The sequence below is a fragment of the Puma concolor genome, chromosome A2 (genome assembly GCF_028749965.1).
Source record: "Puma concolor isolate L17-30 chromosome A2, mPumCon1.1.hap2, whole genome shotgun sequence".
Lineage (NCBI taxonomy): Eukaryota > Metazoa > Chordata > Mammalia > Carnivora > Felidae > Puma > Puma concolor.
The window spans coordinates 168,942,093-168,967,538 of NC_141668.1; the positions used below are offsets into that span (position 1 = coordinate 168,942,093).

The 25,446-nt window shown below is 59.1% G+C and overlaps 2 protein-coding genes, 2 long non-coding RNA genes and 1 other non-coding gene across 14 annotated transcripts in view; 2 read left to right on the forward strand and 3 right to left on the reverse strand.

The window, feature by feature from the left end:
- DPP9 (dipeptidyl peptidase 9) overlaps positions 1–18,034 on the forward strand; it is a 41,135-nt gene extending 23,101 nt beyond the window's left edge. For 5 of the 7 annotated variants that reach the window (XM_086699413.1, XM_086699414.1, XM_086699416.1 and 2 more), the window contains 10 exons: positions 1–163; positions 3,149–3,228; positions 6,186–6,338; positions 6,866–7,001; positions 8,591–8,736; positions 9,723–9,869; positions 11,078–11,230; positions 11,933–12,075; positions 13,566–13,677; positions 16,433–18,034. In XM_086699413.1, the coding sequence (XP_086555539.1) occupies positions 1–163; positions 3,149–3,228; positions 6,186–6,338; positions 6,866–7,001; positions 8,591–8,736; positions 9,723–9,869; positions 11,078–11,230; positions 11,933–12,075; positions 13,566–13,677; positions 16,433–16,525 (1,326 nt within the window). In that variant the 3' untranslated portion in view covers positions 16,526–18,034. Of the gene's footprint in view, positions 164–3,148; positions 3,229–6,185; positions 6,339–6,865; positions 7,002–8,590; positions 8,737–9,722; positions 9,870–11,077; positions 11,231–11,351; positions 11,487–11,932; positions 12,076–13,565; positions 13,678–16,432 lie in introns of those variants that run through there. The other 2 variants (XM_086699418.1, XM_086699419.1) reach the window with 2 other exon arrangements.
- On the reverse strand, positions 163–1,079 carry LOC147583854 (uncharacterized). The gene is made up of 3 exons (XR_015248577.1): positions 1,037–1,079; positions 706–902; positions 163–617 (listed from the first exon to the last, which is right to left on the reverse strand). It is a non-coding gene; the product is annotated as an uncharacterized LOC147583854 (long non-coding RNA).
- Positions 1,078–22,428, reverse strand: LOC147583855 (uncharacterized). Of its 4 annotated transcripts, XR_015248573.1 has the most exons (4): positions 21,843–22,299; positions 20,076–20,302; positions 2,049–2,156; positions 1,078–1,157 (listed from the first exon to the last, which is right to left on the reverse strand). It is a non-coding gene; the product is annotated as an uncharacterized LOC147583855 (long non-coding RNA). The 4 variants fall into 4 exon arrangements; XR_015248574.1 differs by lacking the exons at positions 1,078–1,157; positions 2,049–2,156 and adding an exon at positions 17,371–19,477 and having other exon boundaries at positions 21,843–22,295; XR_015248575.1 differs by lacking the exons at positions 1,078–1,157; positions 2,049–2,156 and having other exon boundaries at positions 20,011–20,302; positions 21,843–22,052; positions 22,187–22,307.
- Positions 4,065–4,149, reverse strand: TRNAR-UCG (transfer RNA arginine (anticodon UCG)). The gene has a single exon. It is a non-coding gene; the product is annotated as a tRNA-Arg (tRNA).
- Positions 22,422–25,446, forward strand: part of MYDGF (myeloid derived growth factor) — a 12,175-nt gene continuing 9,150 nt past the window's right edge. Inside the window, exons 1-2 of the mRNA XM_086699422.1 lie at positions 22,422–22,652; positions 23,983–24,033. Coding sequence (XP_086555548.1) covers positions 22,479–22,652; positions 23,983–24,033 — 225 coding nt within the window. The 5' untranslated portion in view covers positions 22,422–22,478. The remainder of the gene's footprint in view (positions 22,653–23,982; positions 24,034–25,446) is intronic.

Here is a 25,446-nt window from a genome sequence, read left to right on the forward strand (position 1 = left end):
GTTCATGACATCTTCTACCCGTTCCCCCAGTCCGAGGGAGAGGGCGAGCTCTGCTTCCTCCGTGCCAACGAGTGCAAGACCGGCTTCTGCCACTTGTACAAGGTCACCGCCATCTTAAAGCCCGGAGGCTACGACTGGAGTGAGCCCTTCAGCCCCGGGGAAGGTGAGCAAAGCCCGACTGACCCCGCCCCGTGAGCGTGAGCTGTCCGCGAAGGGGCGGGGGTGGGAGGAGTCAGAAAGCCAGCCTCTCTGGAACTTCTTTCGCGGCCTGGCAGGGGCGGCCTGGCAGGGGTTCTCGCAGCCGACAGTCTGTTCATCCGGTCGGTAGCGTGTATTCAGCGCCGACCACGTGCCAGGCCCTTCTCACACCAGGGGCGGGCACACCACGGCCACAGATCAAATCCGGCCCACTGCCCATTTTTGCAAATAAAGTTTTATTGGCACACGGTCGCGCTCATTCATTTACAGGCTGTCTGTGGCTGATCTCATGCCGCGATGACAGAGTTGAGTAGGGTGGCGGCAGTGTGACATATGTCTTGCATCGCTGAAAACATGTGCTGTTTGGCCCCTTATGGGAAAAGCGGCCGACCCCTGCTCTAGGTGCCAGGGGTATGAATCTAAAGAGAGAAAGGAAAATCCCTGCTCTTGTGGAACTCTCTAGTGGAGGAGGGTGGGCAGTCATCCGAAAACGAGTGAAGACCTTACCTCCGGGTGAGTGTGGGAGCACGTGCAGCGGGACAGGAGGTTAGAGAGTGAGGGGCCTTCTTTCTAGCGGGGGGGTCGGAGGGATGTCTCTGCCGACGGGTCACGCGCAGAGACCCGGAACAGGTGGCCGAGGCAGCCACACAGATCATTCCAGGTGGAGGGCACAGCCTGTGCAGAGGTCCTGGGGCAGCAGCTGCCTGGCCTGGTGGACACACTGGAGAAGAGTGAGCTGGGGGAGGGAGGGAGGGAGGAGAAGAGGGAGGAGAGGGGCCAGGGCACGTTGCACCGGGCCTTCGGGGCCTCAGGGAGGACTTGGGCTTTTACCACTGACCTCACATCAGTTTAAGCCGTTCCTGGGGTTGCTGTGTGGAGTGGGCCAACCCAGGCGGATTCGATTCTGGATGCACTTTGACCTCTGAGTCAGCAGTCTGCCAGTGGATTGGATGTAGGGTCTGAGAGAGAAACCTGAAGGTTTTTGGAGTGTCAGCGTGAGACAGAAAGAGTGTGGGAGGGACAGATTTAGGAGAGAAACGTCCAGTTGGGGTTTGGATGTGTTCACGTCAGTGCCCGGGAGTGGACATGCTGTGTGGGCAGGTCTGCGTGCCTGGAGTCCCAGGGAGCAGAAGGATACCCGCAGCGGGTATGCGGGGGTCCTCACGCAGATGGCATCTCGGCCTCGGGACGGGGTGGGGAAGCAGCGTGGGCTGAGAGCCAGCCAGAGCCCCTCCGGCACCCCACCCCCGGCCACGGCGGACGCTGGGCTGGGTGGTCCTCAGCGGGACGTCGTAGGCTCTCTTGGGGGCTGAGCGGCATCCCTGACCCCTCCCCCCGCCCACTCAGTGCCAGGAGCCCCCCTCGTGACGGCCCCAGACGTCCCCGACGTCGCCCAGTGTCCCCCAGTGTAGAGTCAGCTCCCGCACAGGGAATGGAGGCCTGAGAGCGTGTGGTGTCCGGGGAGCCCCGCCCGAGCGTCAGGAACAGGCGAAGCCTCGAACTGATGGGCCTCGAGTAAGACGGCAACAGAGGAGTGACTGCTGTCTCGGGGACCTGTCACTGCTGTCACTCGGGGTGCAACACAGCACGGGCTGGCTCGGCCGTCCCGAAGGCGGGCTCCCTGTGGCTCACTGCTCTTGAGCTTTCCCGCCGTGTGTCCCTCTGACTTGGCCGCCACCACCTGATGTGAGCTCGGGAGCCTTCGCTTGGAACAGCCTCATTCCTGCCTGTGGTGGTCGCTGGGTGGAGCTCGTGGCAGGTGCCCCTCAGGGACCTCCTGCCTTTGCAGTGGGCACGCCAGCTCTCCCTCCCACCCCGTGCGGCCCGCCTGGTCCCCAGCTCGCGCTTACCATCGCGTGGCTCGTGCCTGCTAGGCGGCCGTTGGGTAGCCGAGAAGGCGAGACCTCGGTCACCTTGGACCAGAAGCCATGAGTTCTTGAAAGTTGCCATCGGGGCGCCTGGGGAAGAGGAGGGAAGGTCAGGAGCCTGGGGCGCCAGCCAGAAGTGGGATGCCGGCTGGGGCAGCGTGTCCAGGCCGCGCGAGGGGCCCTTCGCGGCAGAGGGTCCGGCGAGAGAGGGCCGAGCAGGTGTGGTGGGCGGCCCCTCCACGGAGAAGTGTGGCCTTGAACCCGGAAGGCTGAGAGGACGCGGCAGCCGGGAGGGCGGCGCATGGCCAGCTGTCAGCGGGTGCGCCGGGTCCTTCCCCAAGGGGCGGGGCTCCAACGGCGGCCACGAGAGCTTCCACTCCCCGCCCTGCACCCGCTCCCTGCAGGCCCGACGCCGGACGGGCTCCGGTAAGGATCTGAAGGAGCGAAAAGTCAGCCGTGTCCAGCCTCCGCGAGCGGGGACCGTGGGAGCAGTGTCCCTCCCTCCCAGATCCAGCTGTGACCAATCTCTGGGCCCAGATCTCTGCAGCAGGAGTCGATGTCTGCTGGGCCTCTGTCAGGCAGGCACGGCATGAAACCGCCGTCACTCGTAAACCGTCTTAATAAATTTGTAACACGTGCCTACTAGCATCCGTAGTTATTTACCTGACGGAAATTCAAAAGTGAGATCTACCAAAACAACAAAAACCCCAAAGGTCTGTCATAGGATCTCAGCTGAGCCTTTGCTCAGCCCAAGTGTTCTAATCAAGACCTCGTTCTTCAAAACCTAACACATTCTGAGAGGTCACCGGACGAGAGTCCAGAAGTCGCTGGTTTGGCCCGTGCCGGGTTCTAAAATCGGTGCTTCCGGTAAAAACGCAGAGGTCTGGTTTCCCCCGGGAGGTGCCAGCACCCTGCACTGGCCCCGCACCTTACCGTGTCCCAGGCTCGGCTGGCTCGGCCTCGCCTCCCTCCTCCCTCCTGGCCCCGGCCGCCTGGGCTCCGGTGGAGTTTGGCCTCAGTGCCTTTGCGTCCCCTTCACGGCTTCCTGGGCCCCTTTCACCTCTTCCTCTCCTTACTTGCAGATGAATTTAAGTGCCCCATCAAGGAGGAGATCGCGCTGACTAGCGGCGAGTGGGAGGTTTTGGCAAGGCACGGCTCCAAGGTACCAGAATCTCTTTGCAAACCCTCCCCGCCCGCCCTGCACGCACGCTTGTATACACACACGTGCACAGACACACGCGTGCGCACGCTTCAGCTGCCCTGCCGACCCCGTGTGCCTGTGGCTTCTCTCTTCCCTCCTGGCTGCGTCCTCCTCCTGCTCTGCTCCGCCCGGCTCCGTCCACGGCTCCCGCGGGCCCAGGGCCGCGGGGCTCCTCTTCCGGCCAGCCGGAGACAGCCCCGGTCCAGGAATCGGGGGCTGCTCTGTGCACCTGTTGCATCCCGTTAGCCTTCCCCCGCTCCATGAGACCACCTCTCCCTGGGAGAGCAGCTTATGGGACACTTGTCCTGCAGCTTCTGGGCATCGTAAGGACGTGGCAGGACTTGCCTCTGACCAAATCTTCACCTGGGTCCAGTTCTACAGAATTCCAAATATTATGGAGAAACCTCTTTTTTTTTTTTTTTTTTTTAGTGTTTGTTTTAGTGTTTTATTTTATTTTTGGGCGAGAGAGAGAGAGAGCGCGTGCGTGAGCACACAGAGGTGGGGGAGGGGCAGAGAGACAGGGAGACGCAGAATCCGAAGCAGGCTCCAGGCTCCGAGCCGTCAGCACAGAGCCCGACGCGGGGCTTGAACTCATGAACCGTGAAATCATGACCTGAGTCAAAGTCGGACGCTTAACTGACTGGGCCACCTAGGTGCCCCAGCTTTTACGTTTTATTTATTTTTAAGTTTTTTATAAGTTTATTTAGTTTGAGAGTGAGAGAGAGCAAGCAAGAGCAGGTTAGGGGCAGGGAGAGAGAGGGAGAGAATCCGAGGCCGGCTCCATGCCATCAGCGCAGAGCCCGACGCGGGGCTCGAACCCACGAACCGCGAGATCATGACCCGAGCCGAAGTCGGATGCTCAACCAACTGAGCCACCCGGGCCTTTCAGTGGAGAGAGCTCTTAATCAGACTTCCTGTGTCCCTTCTTCACACCAGCATAAGTGCCTTCTGGACCAAAAGCAGACGTGAGAGATGTTAGCACACGTGCGTGCCTCACAGGGCTGTCCGTGCAGCCGCAGTGGTTAGTGAGCACTTGAGTGAGCAAGCGAGCAGTGACGTGGATAGGTCCAGGTCCCTTAGACACGGGCGTTGATTAGAGCATGACCTCCCCCGCCCGCGGACCCCTCTAATGACTTGGAAGGACGCCCCTGTGGATTGTTGGAAGGAAGCCGGTGGGGACGCCACGTGGTACGTGCGCGGTCCTGATTCTGTCAGATTTCACACCCCGCTCTGACTTGCGAGGCGAGGTCGGAAGGTCGGGTGCCAGAAGGTTAAAGGCTGCCTCGTTGGCTCTGCTACGGTCGATGCACGCGAAGAGGTGCCTCCTGCCTCTCAGCAGCCGGGAGCGAACACTCAGTTCGTCGTCTGTGAAATGGGACCATCAGAGAGCTCTGGTCTGCTCGCGTTTACAGCAGAGTCTCTGCCCCCAGCGGGGCGTCCCGCGCGCCGTGGGGCATCAGCAGCCTCCCCAGCCCCAGCCGCCCCAGGTGTGACAACCACAGAGGTCCCCGGACATCGCCGGATGTCCCCCAAGGGGACCTGAGCCGGAAGCCCCCAGCACAGCGTCTGGCGGACCCACCAGCCAGGATTCTCCCTTTCCTCTGCTGCTGGGGGCGTTACAGTGTTTGCTCGCCTGGGTTTTTACCCAGAAGTTAAAAAAAAGCAAAAAAAAAAAAAAAAAGGCCGCGGCAACACTTGATGTTATTTTTAACTGAAGTATGGTTGACGACACAGCAGCGTTTAAGACTTACAAAGGGAAGGGAGGGCCTCTCGCGTCCCTTCCGGAGGGTCTGTGCCGCCCGTGCTGTTTGGGGACCTGGGAGGGTCCCGAGCGCCCCCTTCGTGTGCCTCGTCTCACGTGGTGGGTTTTCCAACGACGCCCTGTGTTTCTAGAAAACGTGCATTTGTTTTGAAAGGATGGCGACAGTGGATACGTCGTGTTTGTTGTGCGGACTGAACCGTTCCGAGTGACCCTGCGTTTGCGAATCCCCTCACTTGCCTCACCCCAGACTCCCCGTAACCTCTTCCCCTCGGAGGTGACCGACCACGGTGGAAACCCCGGCAGATCTTTTCTGTTTGCACACGGCTCCACAGGACATCGTTTTAGGGGCTACGCAGGGTGTTTTTTGTTGCTTTTTGTTTGTTTTAGAAAATACGGTTTTACGTGGCCACGGAGCATTGTGCCATAATTTTGAAAGCGATCTGTACTCGGGGATGTTCGAGTCGTTGTCTTTTTTTAGTATTAAGAACACAGCAAAGCCCTCTGGAACAGTTCCCGGGAACATACTTGCGCATCAGAGGACACACTTTTTTAAGGGTTTTGCCTCCGTGTTACCAGGTCTCGGGGTTGTTTCCTGCTTTCCCCGGAGGCCAACCATGTCAACGTCATACTGGAGTCTGATAGGCGTTCACCCAGGAAGCAGGCGGGGGAGGGGGAGAGGGGGAGGGCCCACTTCTTCACCCTGAGCACCTGGGTCCGAAGGGCGGGCTGACCCCTTGGGGGACCAGGCTTGGGGACTGGGGGGCCCTCAGGCAAGGCCAGCCCCTCCCTCAGCCCCTGTCCCAGGCCCTGTGCCCTCTGCTTCTGCGTCTCTGTCTGGGGTTGGCATTCCGACTTCAAGTCCTCCCAGAGGACACCCGGCGAGCTTAGCGAGGTCGCTGTCCGCTCCTGCCCCACCAGGTCCGAGAGGCGCTTCTCTCCTAGAAAGCTCTTCTCCAGCTGGTGGGCTAAAGAAACTGGGGAGAGGGCGAGTCTCCCATCCCCAGAACTCTGGGCCCTCCCTGTGGGGGCAGGGAGAAGAGCCTGGGTCTCTCCGCCGGGCATTGGCCCCCTCCCCCAGCCACTGCGGGAGCAAAGGCCTGGGAAGTTCAGGGTCCGGCCTGGGGCTGCTTCATGAGGAGCCCCTGTGTCCCCACAGATCTGGGTCAACGAGGAGACGAAGCTGGTGTACTTCCAAGGTACGAAGGACACGCCCCTGGAGCACCACCTGTACGTGGTCAGCTATGAGTCGGCGGGCGAGATCGTGCGCCTCACCACACCCGGCTTCTCCCACAGCTGCTCCATGAGCCAGGTGGGCACTCCCCCGACGTGCCTGATGGCACCATTCTTGCCCCCCTCCTTTAGCCTGTGGGAACGTTCTAGAAAGTCAGCCAGGTGGGCACTCCCCCGACACGCTAGATGGCAGCATTACTGCCCCACCCCCTTAGCCTGTGGGAACGTTCTAGAAAGTCAGGCCGTGAACGTGCACAGGGCTACTTCCAGTCCAGGGCAAGCGTTTGGTATTTGCCGGCTGTAGAGCCAGCGACGTGAGCACGCTCTGGCATCGGAAGGATCTGGGTGTGACCTTGGGTCCATCAGTTACCATGGGGGCGGGGGGAAGGGTGTGCCCTTGGCCAGAGGACCGATTCCTCTTGGCCTCAGTTTGCTTACCTGTGAAATGGGGGTGCCGGTAATAGTGCCCCTCTCGCGGGGGCAAAGGAGTTTGAAGCTTAAACAAGTGAGCACCCAGGGCAAAGATAGCAAATAGGTTGGTGGGTGACAGGGGGCGGGGAAGGACGCTGGTGTCGTGCGGTGCTCAGCGCCCCGTCCCGCCTACAGAACTTCGACATGTTCATCAGCCACTACAGCAGCGTGGGCACGCCGCCCTGCGTGCACGTCTATAAGCTGAGCGGCCCCGACGACGACCCTCTGCACAAGCAGCCCCGGTTCTGGGCCAGCATGATGGAGGCGGCCAGTGAGTAGCCCCACATCCCCGGGGACCTTGACCGAGGCCCCTACCCCTGCCAGGAGCCTCGGCTTGCCCATCTGTGAAATGGGACGTGACCCTCTCAAGTAACACCGATGAGAGGGGGCTGTCCCGGCAGCCTCGAGGCCATGAGGGGCCCAGGGCCTTGCCTGCTGGCCCCTCCCCGGAGCCCTGAGCGCTCCTCATTGGGCATTACCGGTGGCCCTGACTGTCCCGTGGGGCCTGCCACCTGGACGGCGTCTCATTTCTGCGCTGCCGTCAAGGACGACACCGCACAGGGCACAGATTCCGCTCACGACCAGCCGCCACACACGGGCAGGCCCTGTGCGGGGCGTCCTCACCCGTGGGCAGCTGTCTCCGAGGGCACCTGCACGCGGCACACGTCCCGAAGGCTTTGTGTGTGGTGGAGCCGGGGGCGGGGGCGCAAGCACGGCCTCGGGGGACACGAGGCATCTTGCCGGTTTGCCCGGGAGCCCGCAGGGTGGCCCCAGAGCCCAATGCTGGCTGTGGAATCCTAGGCAAGGGGGTCAGGCTCCCTCAGATGTGTCCCTTCTCTATGAAATGGCACGATGGCAGGCGGTCCCTAGGAAGAAGGCCTTAATATTCCGTACCTCGCCTGGCACACGGGAATCACTCGCTAAAAAAGACACCCTTGCCTGACCCCAGAGCTGCCGTCTGCTAGATTTCCAGAACATTCTAGGTAATGAGAGTCCCTGGTGTTTGTGGGCTGGAAAGCATCTTGTTACATCGTCACGCTCTGGGACCAGCTCTGTCCGTGACGCGCCCCACATCACCACGGACGTGACAGAGCAGGGACTCTGGTCCCAGTTTCACCGACGGGGACACCCAGGGGAGGATGGGTCCTACCGGGACACACGGCACAGCAGTGGGGACAGCGGTGGGAAGTCAGGTGTCCCGGCCCCGGGCTTGCAGGCGGGTGGACCGAGGCACCATGTCCCGAAACTCCCGATCTTGCCATGTTTGTAGACTGTCTCTCTGAGAAGTCGGCACGCCGTGGCCTGGGAGCCAGGTCTGGCTGCTCCCGGTCACTTAGGTACCACGTTAGGGCCGCAACAGCAAAGCTGTGTAGTTAAGGCACGGAGACAAGAATACTTACCATCTGACCCTTTACACGGAGCAGTTGCCAACCCCCAACCTACCTTACAGTTGACTCGGTTTTCTTTTTAAATTGCCTTCCTCTATCTGCCACCTAAATAAACTTGCGAGATAAGCTTAAAAGATTTTGCCTCACTGTCATGATTGGAAAACCAGTGTTGCTTTGCAAAACCAAAGGTGAAAGTCAGAGAAGCAGACGATTAAAACTGGCTGCTACTCAGATCCCAGGGGTGGCGTTGACACCCCCACAGGAGGTCAGATGAGCGGGTGTCAGGGGGCTGTACCCCGGGCACACTCCCAGGACCAGAGTCCCCTCGGGCCCTCGGATTGTCATTTAAACTGTCAGGAAGCACAGAAGGCGCCCTCTGCAGCTGAGGGCCGGCCAGTGGAGCGTGGGTTTCGGCCAGAGTGCTTCGCGGGCGCCCCCGGCCCAAGGAGCCATAGCCGCTGTGTCTCTGCAGGCTGCCCCCCGGATTACGTGCCCCCCGAAATCTTCCATTTCCACACGCGGTCGGACGTGCGGCTCTACGGCATGATCTACAAGCCACACGCCGTGCAGCCAGGAAAGAAGCACCCCACTGTCCTCTTTGTATATGGAGGCCCCCAGGTGGGTGCCAGCCCTGCTCCCCACACCCCCCCCTTCCTTCGTGCCAGGACCTGGGCACCAGCCAGGCCAAAGAAGGGTTAGTGCATGGAGACCCCGTCCCCAGTGGCTACACGGGATCCTTGGGTCTCTGTACACCCCACCCTCCCATGCAGCCCCCTTCCCCTTCCGCCTGCTGATGTTCCCTTGTCCCTCTGGGAAACCCCGCTAACACCCATGTGTCCTTCTGGCCCACCTGCCCAGCAGTGACCCCCTCTCACCCCTGGTCACCAGCTTGGGGACAGAGGTGGCCCTGGGCCCAGTTCTCCAACAAGGGGACAAGACAGGCGCAGGTGGCCGGGTTGGAATTGGAGTCCATCTAAGACAGCAGTTCTCACCCGGGGGTGTTCCGTCCCCCAGGGGATATTTGGCGACGTCTAGGGACATTTGTAGTCATCACAGCTGGGGGTGGGGGCCTGGGTCAGTCAACACCCTGCGGCCCCTGACATGGCCCCCCCGTGACGGAGACCGATAAGGCTCCAGACATCAGTAGGGCCAAAACGAGGAACTGGATGAAGTCAAGTGACTCAGGGAACACAGCTGTCTGGCACGACAGCTCTCGTCTGTTTTCTTAGAGGTAACTGTGGGGTAGAAAGAGGGCAGACTGTGGCTCAAGAAATCGGGGAGTAATTCCAGGGAAGGCCAGCGGCAGAGAGAGGCCCTGGCTGAGGAGGGAGCCTGAGCGGGGCTTTCCCTTCTGTTTTCCTGAGCACGGGCTTGGGGCAGAGTGGGCCTGTCTGACCCGCTCCCCCGTGGCTAGAACCCCTCCAGGGCCGTCCGCTTCCTTCACAGCAAAGTACAGGAGCCTCGATGAGGCTGTGAGACCCCCCCCCCCCCGGCCCCGTCCCAGCGGCCTCTGGCCCATCCGGCCCCTCCCGCTTGGTGTCACGCACTGGGTGCCTCTCCGCTTGTCCAAAGCTCCATGGTCCCTCCTCGCCTTCCCCTCACAGGTGCAGCTGGTAAACAACTCCTTCAAAGGCATCAAGTATTTGCGGCTCAACACGCTGGCATCCCTGGGCTATGCCGTGGTCGTGATCGATGGCAGGGGCTCGTGTCAGCGGGGGCTTCGGTTCGAAGGAGCCCTGAAAAACCAAATGGTAACATCTCTTCGCGGTCTCTCCGGGCCTTTCTGCGTGGTGAGGGGAGCCCTGGGGTGTGGGGGCGGCCCCGGAGCCCCTCCCTGAGGGCGGGCCTGAATAAGCAGGGCAGCCTTTTGGAGCCGAGGAAGATGTCCACTTTGGTGCTCTCCTTTGAGCGGCACCGCACGGGAGCCAGGTATGCGCACATCCCGCCTGGTGCCCGAGGCCCAGATGAGCCAGACACATCAGCACAGGCCCCATCGGCAGGACGTCCCAAGGGCTGCACCAGCCGGGGGCTGGTGGCTATAGAAGCGGTACTGATGGTGACGGCGGTAGTGGTGGTGATGAAGACGGAGGGGATGGTGGTGATGACGGGGGTGATGGCGGTGGTGGTGACGATGGGAATGGTGGTGGTGATGACGAGAATGATAATGGTGGTGGCGATGATGGTGCTGTTGATGGCAATGGTGATGGTGGTGATGATGGGAATGGCGGTGGTGAAGACAGGAATGATGGCGGTGGTGGTGATGAGGATAGAGGTGATGGAGAGGATGGGGATGATGGTGGTGGTGATGATGAAGAGAATGGTGGTAGTGACGGGAATGATGGTGGTGGTGGTGATGATGGGAATGATGGCGGTGGTGGTTATGGGGATGGAGAGAATGGTGGTGATGATGGGAATGATGGCGGTGGTGGTGACGGGGATTGAGAGGATGGTGATGATGATGGGGATGATGGCGGTGGTGATGGGGATGATGGTGGTGGTGATGATGATGGGAATGATGGCAGTGGTGGTGATGGGGATTGAGAGGATGGTGATGATGATGGGGATGATGGCGGTGGTGATGGTGATGGAGATGATGAAGGTGATGTTCACTGAGCCCTTAGCAGGTGGCAGCCTCTGAGTGCAGGACACTCAGCGTCCCGTTTCCTCTTTGTGCCCACTGTGAAATGGGCCCTATCATGCCGACATCCTGTTTTAGGGATTAGGAGACAGAGGCCCAGAGAACGGATGTGACTTTCTCAGAGCCAGCCAGGCAGAGGCAGGACAGGGCTGGCGCCGGGCCCGTCTGGCCGCCACCCCAGAGAGCGGGTTCGAACAGGGTCCGGAGAGAGGGGTAGCTTCCAGAGACCCGTCTCTGGTCCACAAGGGACGGAGGCTGGACGGCAGGGCGCACGCACGTGCGGAAGGAGTCCTCTGAGAGGTGCCCGGCCTCATCCCTCAGGGCCAGGTGGAGATCGAGGACCAGGTCGAGGGCTTGCAGTTCGTGGCCGAGAAGTACGGCTTCGTCGACCTGAGCCGGGTTGCCATCCACGGGTGGTCGTACGGAGGCTTCCTCTCGCTCATGGGGCTGATCCATAAGCCCCAAGTGTTCAAGGTGGGTGCCGCACCGTCCCCCCCCTCCCCGTTTGCTGGCACCCTCCCGTGCCCCTCGGAACCCGCCCCCCCGGAGAGGCATCTCGGCAGGGGCCTTGCCACGTGGCTGTTTCTCCCCGCAGCAGCCCCGTGGGGCCGAGCCCCCCTCCTCATTGCCCGCCACTGCTGACCCCAGGATGGCATCCGGCTGCACAAAACCCCACCAGCAGCTCTCTGTGGGAGGCTGAGCCCGGGACCCCGGCCTCGGATGGGCAGAGGTGGGGCATGGTGTGAAGAGCGTCGGGGGAGGGGCCCCCAGGCCGGCGGCGCTGACAGGGCACCGCGGGGCGGCGATGAGGAGGAGGAGGAGGCAGGAAGGCGGTGGGACCGGGGAGGGGCCGATCCCGGCCTGAACGTACTCGTTCAGCTCACCCGCCCTCCCTCGACGGCGCTCGATCCACAATCCACGGGGGCTCACGGTCTGAGGGCCCCCCCCCCGCCAGTCCCCCCCCCCCCCCCCCCCCCGTGCATGCCCGTTCCTCACGTCCTTCGGGGGAGGCCCCGGGACAGCCGGCAGGCGAGCAAGGGCTCCCGAGACCTGACCTGTGCGTGTGTGTGTGTCTCCTCTCCTCTCCTCTCTCTCTCTCTCTCTCTCTTCTCTCCCTCTCCCTCCCCCCGCCCCTCTCTGTCTCTCCAACCCCACTCTGTCCACTGTGGCCCTCAGGTGGCCATCGCGGGCGCCCCGGTCACAGTCTGGATGGCCTACGACACCGGCTACACTGAGCGCTACATGGACGTCCCGGAGAACAACCAGCTCGGCTACGAGGCGGGTTCTGTGGCTCTGCACGTGGAGAAGCTGCCCAATGAGTAAGGCCCCGCCCGCTCCAGCCTTCTGGGTCACCAAGGCCCCCTCCCACCCCTGCTTTCTCTCCCACCACCCCTCCCCGGCCCCTGCCGTTTCTGTGTCCAGGAGGCCGCCCCAGGCCGGTCCTCCACGAAGCTGGGTGTCCACGGTGCCTCCCGCCCCCTTGAGGGCCTCCCTGCTTGCTGCCTACCGAGGCAGGTGGGCACCTGGGTACTCTTGGAGGGAGGAGGCCTCGGCCCTACCCTCAGAATGATGGAAAGAAGGCCCTAGAGTCCCACTGCCTTGCACACGCGGGCCTCCCTCCCTCCCCAAGCACGTGTCCCGCTGTGGGGCCATCGGTCGGTCTTGAACCTGATCGGTCTCTGTTCTGTGGGACTCGACGTGCGGTGGTTCAGGACACAAGTCCACGCACCGAGTCACGCTTTGCTGGTGGCCTTTCTCTGAAGGAAGGAACTGTGTCGCCACCTTCTGGTGTGGCTCTGTCTGGTGAAAGGCTGCCCTGGGCCCACGCCTTAGTGCTGGGCACTCCAAGCAGGCTCACCCCACCTGGGCCCCCTGTCCCGGTGAGGCTGCTCTCCTCGGTCTGGAGTGTGGTCCGGGCTCCCTGGGGACAGCCAAGCTGGAACCCCAGTGCTCTGGGCCTGTGCCGCCCAGTACGGAAGCCAGGAGCCGTATGTGGCCCCTGAATTTAAGCTCACGTTTGTCCACAGCCACCGAACGAATAACTCCATCGAGGCAGATTGGTGGTTGTGGGAGGCCGGGTTGGGGGGGGGGGGGGCTTTGCCAGAACTGGATGCAGGTGGCAGTCACACAACGCTGGGAATGCGCCAAATGCCCCTGAATCGTTCAGTTTAAAATGAGATATTTTTATGGGGCGCCTGGGTGGCGCAGTCGGTTAAGCGTCCGACTTCAGCCAGGTCACGATCTCGCGGTCCGTGAGTTCGAGCCCCGCGTCGGGCTCTGGGCTGATGGCTCAGAGCCTGGAGCCTGTTTCCGATTCTGTGTCTCCCTCTCTCTCTGCCCCTCCCCCGTTCGTGCTCTGTCTCTCTCTGTCCCAAAAATAAATAAACGTTGAAAAAAAAAATTTTTTTTAAATAAATAAATAAATAAAATGAGATATTTTTAGGTTATGTGAACTTCACTTCAATAAGTTAGTTTTTAAAATCCACTTAAAAAAACAAGCCAACAAACTACTGTTCCTTGGCCACTCTTGCCACATTTTAAGTGCTCAGGAGCCACATGTGGTGATGACTGCGATAACCGCATTCGGTAGGGCAGGTCTAGAACATTCCATCGTCCCACAGCACCGTGGGGCAGCACTGCTCTAAAAACTTCCCCGTAGCTCAGGGCATTCCACACGGAGAGCCCACACACCCGCGCCCCCTCTCCAGACCCACCTGTGCCCCCGGTGCCCTCGCGCTCTCCTGGCCGCCCCTGGGGCCGAGTGTGTGAAGAGGGTCCCACCAGACCCTCACTCAGCCTTGTCTTCCAGGCCCAACCGCCTGCTGATCCTGCACGGCTTCCTGGATGAGAACGTGCACTTTTTCCACACAAACTTCCTCGTCTCCCAGCTGATCCGAGCCGGAAAACCTTACCAGCTCCAGGTGGGTGGCCCCTCCCCCCAAATGGCCTCCTCCAACCTTCCCCAGGCCCCGTGTCCCCCGCGTCCATTCAGCGGTCACTACTGATCACTGATGGTGCCCGGGGCCACGCTGCCCTCAGTGCCGGGCACGCCGAGGGGACAGGCCAGACCCACCCCAGACCCCAGCCCGGCCCAGCCCGGTGGAGAGAGGCCGGTGTTCTGAAAATCCTTGCTCACACGCCATTTTATCTGGAACCGAGAAACGGTACAGGGTGCTGAAAGCATCTGTGTGTGACTGGGCTCAGAGAAGCGCTCCCCGCAGGAGGGGACATTTGAGGGTGCTAGAGAGTAGGGACGGGATTCAGCCTGGTGGGGCGGTGGGCAGACACCGGGCTCGCGACGCTGTCAGAGACAGCAGCGCGGGGGCGAAAGACCACGGTGGATGCAAGGAGCAGGAGAGGAGTTGGGGCCGAGGCGGGGCAGAGGGCGGCCCGTCTGGCGAGGGGTGGGGTTTGGGGCAGCAGGCTTCCGCGGCTTATAAGGGGCCGGGGGCGGGTTGGAGGTGGGGGGCGGGGCTTCGGTGGTGGAGGCGGGGCCTCGGCCTGATTTTGATCAAAGGGTGAGGAGAGGTGTCAGCCAGCTTCCGGAGTGACCAGCCTCTGGCTGCCTTGTGGACAGGGGCCCATGGGAACCAGAGGGAAGTGAGCCATAGCCCGTTGGCGCAGCAGGAAAGGGGCCGGCTGAGCGAGTGGGAGGCCTGGTAGACTCAGGAGGAGTTTGGGAGGTGAGAGGGACAGATTTTATCACAGGCTGCCACCCCCAGATGCCTCCACGCGCCCTGTCCTCGGGGAGTGCCGTGTTGCCAGTTCAACAGATGGGGAAACTGAGGGCCACAGGGCAGTGGGGACGGGCCATAGGGACCTGTGGCTGGGCATGCCTTTCCAGACAGGGCCGGAGGGCAGGCAGAGCTCACTCTTGGGAGGCCCCCCCAGCCGCACACACGCCACACAAACCGACCAGAGGCAGCTGCACATCAGGGTGAGGCAGGGCCAGGATGAAACCTCAACTGTCTTTTTTTTTTTTTTTTTTTTTTTTTTTTTGAGAGAGAGAGAGTGCACACACACGTACACACAAGCAGGGAAGGGACGGGGGAGAGAGAGAATCTCAAGCAGGCTTCACCGTCAGCGAGGAACCCAGTGCGGGGATTGATCTCACGACTGGGAAATCATGACCCAAGTGGAAATCAAAGGTGGACGCTTAACTGACTGAGCCGCCCAGGTGCCCCCTCACACATCCTTTCTGAGCGTGAGACCCTGAGCCGGGTGGCTGGGATGGCTTCCGTGTGTGGCCGTAGGTGAGGCTTCGAGGGCCAAATGGGTTCTCTCGGGAGAGTGTTGAGCACACAGGTGGGCCCGTAGTCCTGTACCCCTGCCTCCCCGGGAGAAGCTGGGGGCAAGCTGAGACACTCCACTGGGGATGGGAGCCTGGCACCTTGTGAAGGAGGTGGAACGCACCCCCCTTTTGTTTCACAGTTGGCTGGGAGCCTGGTGGCCCCAGGCCCTCCTTGTTCACACATCACACTTGTCCCAGGCCAGGCCCGGGGCACAGCGGGGAATGCACAGTCCCCTCTCCCTGCCCTCACAGCCAAGAGGGGGAAGAAGTGACCAGGCAGCCAGGACCCAGGCTGGTGTGAAGGGTCTGTCACAGGCAGTGCTGGTGCCCAAAGTGTGGAAGGAGTGAGGCCTGGGAGGACGTAGAGGCAACGGGACTGGGGAGGCAGGTCTTGATGTCAGGCTGGCAGGTCCTTGCGGAGCTCTGAGCTGGGGACAGTATGATCAGAGTCGGGCTTCATCCAGGGATGGATTAAAGAAGGCAAGGGAGGAGGAGGGGAGACCCCTGGGCACTTGGACATATTCTAGGGTAGTGAGCTGGGGCAGTGGCCATGGGCCTGGAGAGGAAAGAATAGTTCGGTTCACAAACCTGCCTTGCCGGCAGGAAGACGTGAGGAACAGGCCCCCGGCCCTGACACCAGCCAGCCCTGTCCCACTTGAGACCAGAGTTGGGTACTTTGGGAGAGTCTGGAGCAGGTTTCAAAGCTGTCCCGTGAATCCCCATGGTCTGAGGCCTGTTCGAGTGCCAGGGCCCTCATTTCGTGGTCAGAAGCAATGCCCGAAGGCCTGTCGCCGTCCACCCTAGGGCCTGGATGTCAGCTCCACCAGGTCTCAAGGACCGGGTGATTCCTTAGGTGTGGCCCTTGGCACCAACGTGTCACTGCCCCCTGTGGGGATAATGCCCCCTCGGGTGGTAAGACAAGCCTGGGGGGGATGCCTGTCCTGGGGGCCTCGGCACGTGCAGTCCTAATGTGGCCTTCCGGTGAAGTCGAAGTGGCCCCAGTGAACAGCAGCAAGTGGCCCTGAGACCTGCTGCAGCGCCCCTCTGTGTCCCCAGGTTTGGGGGGCAGCTCCTAGCTTGGGGGCAGACGCTCGGCGGGTGGAGCCTGGAGCTTGGCGAGTCCTTGAAAGGCCCGAGTTCTTCTTCCGGTTTATTTTGGGGGTGGGGCTGCCGTCAGGGAGCTCGGCAGGGGCCCAGGGTTGCACAGCACGTGGGTGGCGATGGGGATTGGAGCCCAGGTCCACGAGCCCAGCGTACCTGCTCTTTCGTCTCCACGACCCCCCAGGAGCCCAGGGCCGGAGCGGGGAACACAGGATGCCGGGGTGGGTCAGCACCTGGGGCAGAGTCCCTCCGTGCCACCAGCCCTGCCTCCTCTGTCCCCCCAGATCTACCCCAACGAGAGACACAGCATCCGCTGCCCCGAGTCCGGCGAGCACTATGAAGTCACGCTGCTGCACTTTCTACAGGAGTACCTCTGAGCCCCGCGCCCCGGGGCCTGCACATTCAGAGCACAAGTGGCTTCGCCGCCGCCGCCGCCGCCACCGTAGGGGGAGCGGGCGGGAGGGGCCGAGTGGCCCCCGAAGGCCCCTCCCCTCGGCGCCTCCTCCCGCCGCCCCCGCTGGCCAGCCCCGCCCCGGGGCCTCCGCCTTCGCCGCCCCCGCGCCTTTTATCATTGTTTTAATGCTCCTGGCTGTTTTGCCTGCTGCTTCGCGGTGGCCAGGACGGCGAGATGAGGCCCGCGTCCCAGAGGCGCGTCCTCAAGCCATCCCCTCGTCTCCACGCTGTCCGGGAGCCCCGACTCCGCCGGACACGGGGCGGGGGGGTTGTGGAGGGGGGCGAAGACCCTGGGGGGACCGGGCCTCCGTCGCGGGGCCTCCCCACCCGGTCCCCGGCCCCGGCCCGCAGCGCGCCGGCCGCCACCGAAGCATGCGACTGCCTTGCCCTCCAGCCCCGCCCACTTCCTGTCGCGTTCTGTTGGGGGGGCACTTCTGACTATTTAAGAGACCGAGCAGAGCAGAGGGTGCCTAAACCGGGGATGGGGTCCGCCGCCAGCCCCGGGCGGGCTCCCGTCCTCTCCCGGCCCGGAGCGGGGAGCCTCCTGCCCGGCTCTGAAGCGCGCGCAGACCGGGGGCTCCGGGCTTGGGACGGAGCCGTCCCCGCCTCAGGGTTCGCCTTCCCCCTCCCCTCCCCTCCCCGCCAAGACTCCTGCCGGGGGCGGGCGAAAAGGAAAACAAAAGAAGCAAAAAAAAAAAAAAAACAACAACAAAACAAAAACCACACACACAACCGAAAACCCCCACCGGAAACGAACCACCTCTACATATTATGGAAAGAAAATATTTTTGTCGATTCTTATTCTTTTATAATTATGCGTGTAAGAAGTAGACTCATTAAACAATTCCGGACGGAAGCGCTGCCACCTGCCTAAGGTTCCTTCCCAGCCCCGGGGCCGCTGATGGCTGTGCCTCTGCCTGGGCGGGTCCCGGGAGGCGACGGGGCCTCGAGCTGCCCGGGCTGGAGGGTGCCCCGCCCCCATCAGACTGGTCCCGTCGAGGACAGCCGCGGGGTCCTGATGCAGCCACTGCAAGTCGCCTAGGGACCCAGCCCAGGATGTCACGGCCGGCCTGGTCCAGCCCACAGGCTTCCTCAGAGCCACAGCGTAAGCCAAGGTGCAAGTCCTTCTGGCGGTCACTCTGCCCTGGCTGCCTTCACTTCCTTTGGTGCCTGTGTTTGTCCAGAGGCTTGACTCCGTGGTTGGGGCATCGGGAAATGCCGACCAAGGAGGGCAGGCCGTTCCCCTCTCACGTCTGACCCAGCAGCCCTGACCCAGGGAGACCGGAGACTGCCTGGGCAGGTGGCACTCTGGTACATGAGTTCCTAACAGCAGGATGACCTCTCCTTGCGCCTTGACCCTCTCCATACTTCGGGAAGCTCCGCTTTTATTTTTAATGGCTTAAAAAGTATAATAAAACTTGAGTGCAAAAGCATATATAGAGGAAAGATGCCTTCGCTCCAGACAGGGAATCACATCCCAGTCTCTATTTTCTAATACCTGTATTCTATTCCTGCTTATGAATGTGCCGTAATTTATTTTGCCAGGCACCTATCAAGGGATAACAGGTTATTCGGGGCTTTTTGAATCCGCACAAATCAGGGGTCAACAGACTTCCTCCGTAAAAGGCCAGAGAGTAAATATTTTCGGCTTTGCAGGCCAGACCGGTACAACCACTCTGCTCTCCTGGCCCCAAAGCAGCCACAGACAATATGTAAATGTGTGGGTTTGGCTGCGTGCCAATAAAACCTTCTTTACGAAACCAGGCAGCTGACCAGATTTAACCCCCAGGCTGTGGTTGGCCAGCCCCCAGTATAAGTGATAGCTGTTAACAGTCTTGTACATATTTTGGGCTTGTGTTTGAGTTTACAGGGGTAACTTCCTAGAACTATCCAAAGGCATATTCGATTTTAGTTTCGAGTATTGCCGAATTGCCTTCCAAAGAGAACACCTCAATGTAACCTTTTCCAATAAGGGTGAAGTACGCCCGTGTCTCCATTTCTTCACCAGAACCACCTGTTATCAATTATTTTTTTATCTTTGCCCGTGAGGTGTGGCATCTCACGGTAATTTTATCTGCGGCAGTATCTTCATGTTTTAAGATACCTGTTTACTAGTGACCATCTGCCCACCTTTCTTTTGATCTATTGGCCTCAACGATGTGTGGACACTCTATACATGAAGGAAATCAGTCCCTTGTCATCCACGTTGCAAACTGAACTGTGTTGTTGATCTCCGTGTGTTTTGCAGATAGGAAGCTCAGCCAGTGCCTGTTTTTAAAAAATCAGTCCTGGGAATAAGTAGTCTTTCACTTAAAGTGAAGGAAGGGACTGGTCACAAGTCACAGAATGACAGAACCGGTGGGAAAGGACACTGGGCGTGCTCCAGGAGCCTTGACAGCCGGAAACCTGCATTTGTCTCAAAGCAGGAACTCTTCGTCGGAAACTTCTACCCCTGCCTCCCACAGTCAGTACTCAAGATTGTCGTGAGACGGCATCCATTGGCCAAACTCCACAGTCAGTCACATTCCTACCCTGACAGTGAAGCCCGGAAGTGTCAGTGGGGTGCCAACAGGAAGGATGGGTGAAGGCCAGCTACAAGAGGACAAGTGTCCGCTGGCCGAAAGTCTCGGTCGCGGAGGTGGCAGGGAGAGGCATCTGTTTCTTCCAGGCTGATACATGGGCCACTCTTCTCCACCACTGGCGGGGGATCCGTCAGCAGGAGGGTGCCCGGTACTGTCTGAGGTTGCCTGTGCACGGGCTGGCTGGCTTTCCTGCTGGAAAAGCTCCTGTCTTCCCTAACTGGCAGGAACCCACACGTGATGGACACGAAAGCCTGTGTCCTGCTGGTTGAAGCTCTTTCCCGGTTTGTCATTTGCCTAACAGGTTTATGGTGTTTCAACACGAACAGAAAACAAAAACACACAAAAACTTTAACTCTGGACACACAGAAAGTTGTGAAAATAGTACAGAGAATCCCAGGTACCCTCCATCCACCTCACATCTTACCTAACCCTGGGCCATTGTCAAAATCAGGAAACTGACACGAGTGCAATGCAATTAACTAGACTCTATTCCTGATTTGGATTTTATCGGCTTTTACATGTGCTGGCTGGTGAGAGCATGTATGTGTGTGTGTCTTTTCCTTTCTGTCGCCCGCATAGATTCCTGTAACCAACACCCCAATCATAATACAAAACTGTTCGTTCTCCAGAAAGGAGCTCCTCCGTGCATCCCGGTTATGTCCACACCCACCCCATTTACGGTGTCCTGAGCAGAGAGAGAGATGTCCACCGACATTTGTGTCATCAAATGGTTTCCTTAAGGACTGCCAGAGTTCATGTCATGATTAAAAAGCAGGATCTCTGGAATCATGTTTATTTTTTCTTTCAATCTCTCCAGTATGTGGGGATTTTGCTTTTTTTTTCTTTTTTTTTTTTTTAGGCAAAAAGGAAAAACACGCACACGCCAACCTACCTCTCTTCAGTAGGAGGCTCAAACAGCACACCATTGAAGTATCTTGTTAGCAACGGCACATGGCCGCTAACTGAATCCTTCACAGTGAGGGGCTGAAGGTCAAACACAGCAGGGGAGGTAGTGGGGAAGACATCAACGGAACCGGAACATGCTCTGTGAAACACAGCAAGACTGTGATCATCTGGTTTCTGGAGCCGATTTCCTTTCAAAGGGTCCAGAGCAGGCAGCTGCAAGGACAAACAGATTTCTTCAAGTAAACAGGTATCCCAAGTCAGGCCAGGCTGCCATTCCCTGAAAATGGCCTTCACCCTCTCGAGGCCCCGAAAGTTGGCCCTCGAGCTCAGCTTAGGGGCAACCTGTGAGATTTTCTTTCTGGATTCTGTTCTCTCAAGTCAGGAAGGACCAGGGAAACGAGTTTAATCCTGGACCCTCTGGCCCTCACCACTGTGGTGCTTCCTCGGAAACTCAAGCCATGTATGACCAAAAAAATTGGGGGGGGGGGGGAAAGCTACGATTCAGAGTCCTTGTAAAAAATGTCACCTGCATGTTCTGTTAATTATCCTGACAGCCCCGTGAGAGAGGGACTATTTTCTTTTTAGTTTATTCTGAAATAACGTTAGGCTGACAAAAAAGTTGCAGAAATAGTACCGAGTTCCTAGATGCCCTCCACCCAGCTTCCCCTCGTGTGAACATCTTAGGTAACCATGGTTCCATCAGAAAATAAGCATCAATACAATCCTGTTATGTAATGTGTAGAGGCCATTTCTCTGGTCCAGGATTGTAATGCACGAACCTGTCCCTCCAAAATTCATATGGTGAAAGCTGATGCCCAGGGTGACGGTGCCAGGAGGTGGGGCCTCCGGGAGGAGGTTAGGTCAAGAGGGTGGAGCCCCCGGGATGTGATGAGCACCCCCACAAGAGACGCCCCAGAGAGCGCCCTGCCCCTTGCGCCCTGGGAGGACCGAGGACCCTGAGAATATGAGCACTGAGCTGCCTCCGAACCAGGAGGTGGGCCTCACCTGACGCCAAATCTACCGTTGCCTTGATCTTGAACTTCCGGCCTCCAGAACCCTGAGAGATAAGCATGTGTTTCTTTATAGGCCGCCAGATTGCGGTGTGTTTGTTGGAACAGACTGAACTAAGACAAGGAGCCAATCCAGGAGCCCGCATCGTGTTTTGTTGTCCTGGTCTCCCCATCCTGTGATGGTTCCTCAGCCTTTTTTTTTTTTTTTTTTTTTTTTTTTTTTTTAGGAGTACTGCCCAGTTACCTTGTGGAATGGCCCTCAGCTTCGGATTCTGTCTGACATTTGCTTATAATTAGATTGAAGTCATGCATGTGGGGCAGGAAGGCTAGAGGCGCCACTGAAAATGCCCTTCTCGGTGCACCCTGTGAGCAGCTCCACGTTGCGGCCTCACTGGCGCCCTTAACTTAGATCACTGGGCTAAAGACGTGTCTTCGTTGTAAAATTACTACTTTTCCCTTTATAACGAATAACTATCTTGGGGGAAAGTACTTTGAGGCTACAGAAATAACCCGTTTCTCATCTTTTCCCCCACTAATTGTTAGATCTGTTAACCTTAAAAAATAAAACTGACAGTTATTTTACCAGTAAAAACAGGAATGGCAGAGCACTGCAACCTGGGACAGGCGAACTAAGGACGGCAAAACCATTGGGAAATCTGCAGAACAAGGGAGAGGGATATTATCTTACAGAAGAAAGAGGAACTTGCAAGGGGCTCTTCTAAACAAAAAGTCGGCTGCCCTACCTCGGCGGTGCCAGGTGTGGTGGCTTCTCATTGGCTGGGCTGTGGCTGCCTCTCACTGGCTGGGCTGTGGCTGCCTCTCATTGGCTGCGCTGTGGCTGCCTCTCATTGGCTGCGCTGTTGTGGGGCAAGGGAAAAACTTCCTCTTGCTGGGCCTGCGCAGTAGTGGCTAACACACTGTGGACTTGCGAGGCGCTGGACTTCCTATTGGGCCTGCAATTGACCAGAAGTCCTAGGGTGCAGAGCTTTCCCTGCCGGCCTCCCCATTCCATTCTAAATGAGGTTTCCCGTTATTGAACTTCAGATCCACCCAGGGATCTTGGCTGCAACAATTATAAGGTATTTACCCAATGGCCATCGTCCATTGCCCTCATTCCGTCTACATGTACGAACTGGAAGAGCTGTAAGGTCAGTCGCAAGGCTAGGAATGGAGGCAGGAAGGCAGTCTATGGCCACTCCCCCCCCGGAGACGCCCCCTGGAAGCCTAAGCCCCGCCCCAACATGGCGGTCAGAACCGGGGAAGGGGCGGGGCGCGCCTGGTCACGTGCCCGCGCCGCCGCCGACGTGGCCTCCAGCGGTCGCCCCACGTGTCCCTTGCCGCGTCCCGTCGCCACCCTGCCCTGCGGATCCGATCCCAACATGGCGGCGCCCAGCAAAAGGAGGAACGGCGAAGGCGCGAGCTGGTGGGCTGCGTTGCTCCTGGCGGCTGTGGCGTTGAGGCCGGGGGAGGCGGTGTCCGAGCCCACGACGGTGGCGTTCGACGTGCGACCTGGCGGCGTCGTGCACTCTTTCTCCCAGAACGCGGGCCCGGGGGTACGTATCGCCGCCGCCCCGGGGGCTTGAGCGGTGGCGCCGGTGGGGGCGGGTCCTGAGAAGGGGGCCTGGACCGTCAGGGGCGGGGCCTGGCTTGGGAAGGGACTCTGGGGGTGCGGTCATCACGGAGATAGGGTTGAATTTACGCGGAGCGGGACTTCCTGGGGTCTGGCGACTTGGAGGGGGTGGGTCACTAGCCTCGGTCCCTGTTTCCTCTCGCGTGCCTCGCGTGCGCAAGCGGCCCTAACTCCCAGACCGGGCGAGTCCCCGGCCACTGGAGGGCAGAGCCGGCCCAGAAGTGGGGGGAGAGGAGGCCGGGGGGGGGGGGGGTTCTTCACCTCCAGGCCCTGCAGAGGGTCAGCCTCGCTGCGGCTCTGACTGCGGAGGAGGTGGACAGACGTTGCCCCTTCTCCATTGCACAAGGAGAAGGATGTCCTTCAACCCTTTCACCGAGGTGGGAGGCTAGGCCCTCCTTAGCCGTCAGTCAGCAAGCCTGGGGCTAGCCCAGCGCTGCCCCTAGCTCGTTGGAGAAGCCCTTCCCCTCCCATCTTCATTTTCCCTGTCTGTTACTGGTGTCACTAGCTGCGATGTACCACTTCCCCATAGCCAGATGTCGCCCCAAGTGCTTTATTTGCTAGGACCGTTTCACAGATGAGGAAAACAGACTCAGCAAAGTTTTCACTTGCCTGAGGCCCACAGCAGAGCAGAGAAGGGCCTCCTGGTGCCCCTGCTTCCAGAGTCCCCAGATGGGTGGGTGCTTGGAGGGTGGGGGACTTCCCCCTTCCTGTTCTCCATCCCCCAGAAGCCACGTGGGCTGTTTGTCCTGACTTAGGAGCTCACTAGCAGGGAGACAGGCAGGGGAGTTCTAGGTCTGTAGACACTGGGAGGCCCTGTGGGGCTGGCCTCCAGGCACATCAGCCAAGAATCGGGCTCTGTCTCCTGTCCTTAGTGCAGGTGTTCAAAAGCCGGATGTTATTTATTTTTTTAATTTTATTTATTAGCATTATTTTGTTAGTAATTAGTATTTTTTAAATGTTTATTTACTTTTGAGAGAGCATGAGTTGGGGGGGAGGGGCAGAGAGAGAGAGAGAGAGAGAGAGAGAGAGAGGAGGACAGGGGATCCACAACGGGCTATGCTCTGGCAGGAGCAAGCCCGACGCGGGGCTCGAACTCACAAACTGTGAGATCATGACCCAAGCTAAAGTAGGACGCTCAACCGACAGCCACCCACGTGCCCCAAAAGCCAGAGCCTCTGGATTTTGGACCTCGGAAGGACATCCACCGTAAGCACTTCCTAACAAACTTTTTTCCATCTTCAATTTGTCTCCAGGACAAATATACATGCACGTTCACCTATGCTTCTCAAGGAGGGACCAACGAGGTGAGTTGTTCCAAATTCCACGTAGTTTTGTATGGCGGTATCCGTTGTCATGGAGAAATGCTCTGCAGGGAACAGTAGAGGTGGGTCACACCCACATTAACTCACACTTGTGGAACTGTTCTTGCGTCACCAATGAAAGAGCATCCTCCAGTTCACTAACGATGGCAGGTTTCCCCCTATAATTCCACACAGTGAACAAAAGTCTGGATGCGAAGAGGTACGTGAGGTGCGGCTCTGTTCCCGGGAGCCTCTGTCAGGGGTATTTTGTTTGCCTTCCGTGATGCATGACAAATCATGATAAATTTAGCAGCTTAAAACAACCCCCATTTACTGTCTCCCGGTTCTGAAGGTTAGAAGCTGTGGTCAGCGCGGCCGGGCGCTTCATAAAGCCAAAATCAAGGCGGCAGCCGGCCAGCTCTCATCTCCAGGCTCCTTCGAGTTGTCGGCAGAACCCAGTTCCTCGCCACGTACGACTGAGGTCCCCATTTCGTGGTGGCTGTTTTCTCTGGCGGCCGAAGAGGAAATAAGATTCGAAACATAAGAAGGATGTGATTCACCCTTGCTGGCTGTGGGGGGGGAGCGCAGATGGCCTCTGGGAGCGGAGGGCAGCTCCTGGCTGGCGGCCGGGCTTCAGTCTTCCAGCCGCAGGAACTGAGCTCTGCCCCAAGCACGTTGGGAAGAGTTCGAAGGGGAGTCCAAGCCTCAGATGGGAGTGCCTTTCGCTGACACCTTGCGTCCGGTCTTGGGAGACGCTGAGTAGGGCCCACCATACCCAGCTTGTGTCGGGGACCGAGAGCTGCTTAGTGGGCAGTGCAGTGAAGCTGCTAAACTTGCGGTCACACAAGGGTGGTGAGTTGAACGGTGCTCCCCCAGAAGCCACGTTCGCTTCCTAATCCCTGGAACCTGTGGCTTTAACCTTATTTACGTATTTATTTTCGTTTGTTTTTTTAACGTGTATTTTACTTTGGAAAGATGGACAGAGACAGAATGTGAGCAGGGGAGGGGCGGAGGGAGAGGGAGGCACAGGATCCGAAGCAGGCTCCAGGCTCCGAGCCGTCAGCACCCAGCCCGACGTGGGGCACGAACCCACGAACGGTGAGATCATGACCTGAGCCAAAGTCGGACGCTTAACCAAGTGAGCCACCCAGGCGCCCCTAACCTTATTTAGAAGAAAAAAAAATATATCTGCAGGCGTGAGTTAAGGATTGTGCAACGAGGAGATCGTGCTGGGTTATCCCAGTGGACCCTGAATCCAATGACAATAACTCTTACAAGAGATACTCCGGGGAGATTTGATAGAAGAGGAGAAGACACTCAGAGGAAAAGGCCAAGTAAAGACAGAGGCAGAGATGGAGGGACGCGGCCACAAGCCATGGGACACCTGGAGCCACCAGAAACCAGAAGAGGCAGGAA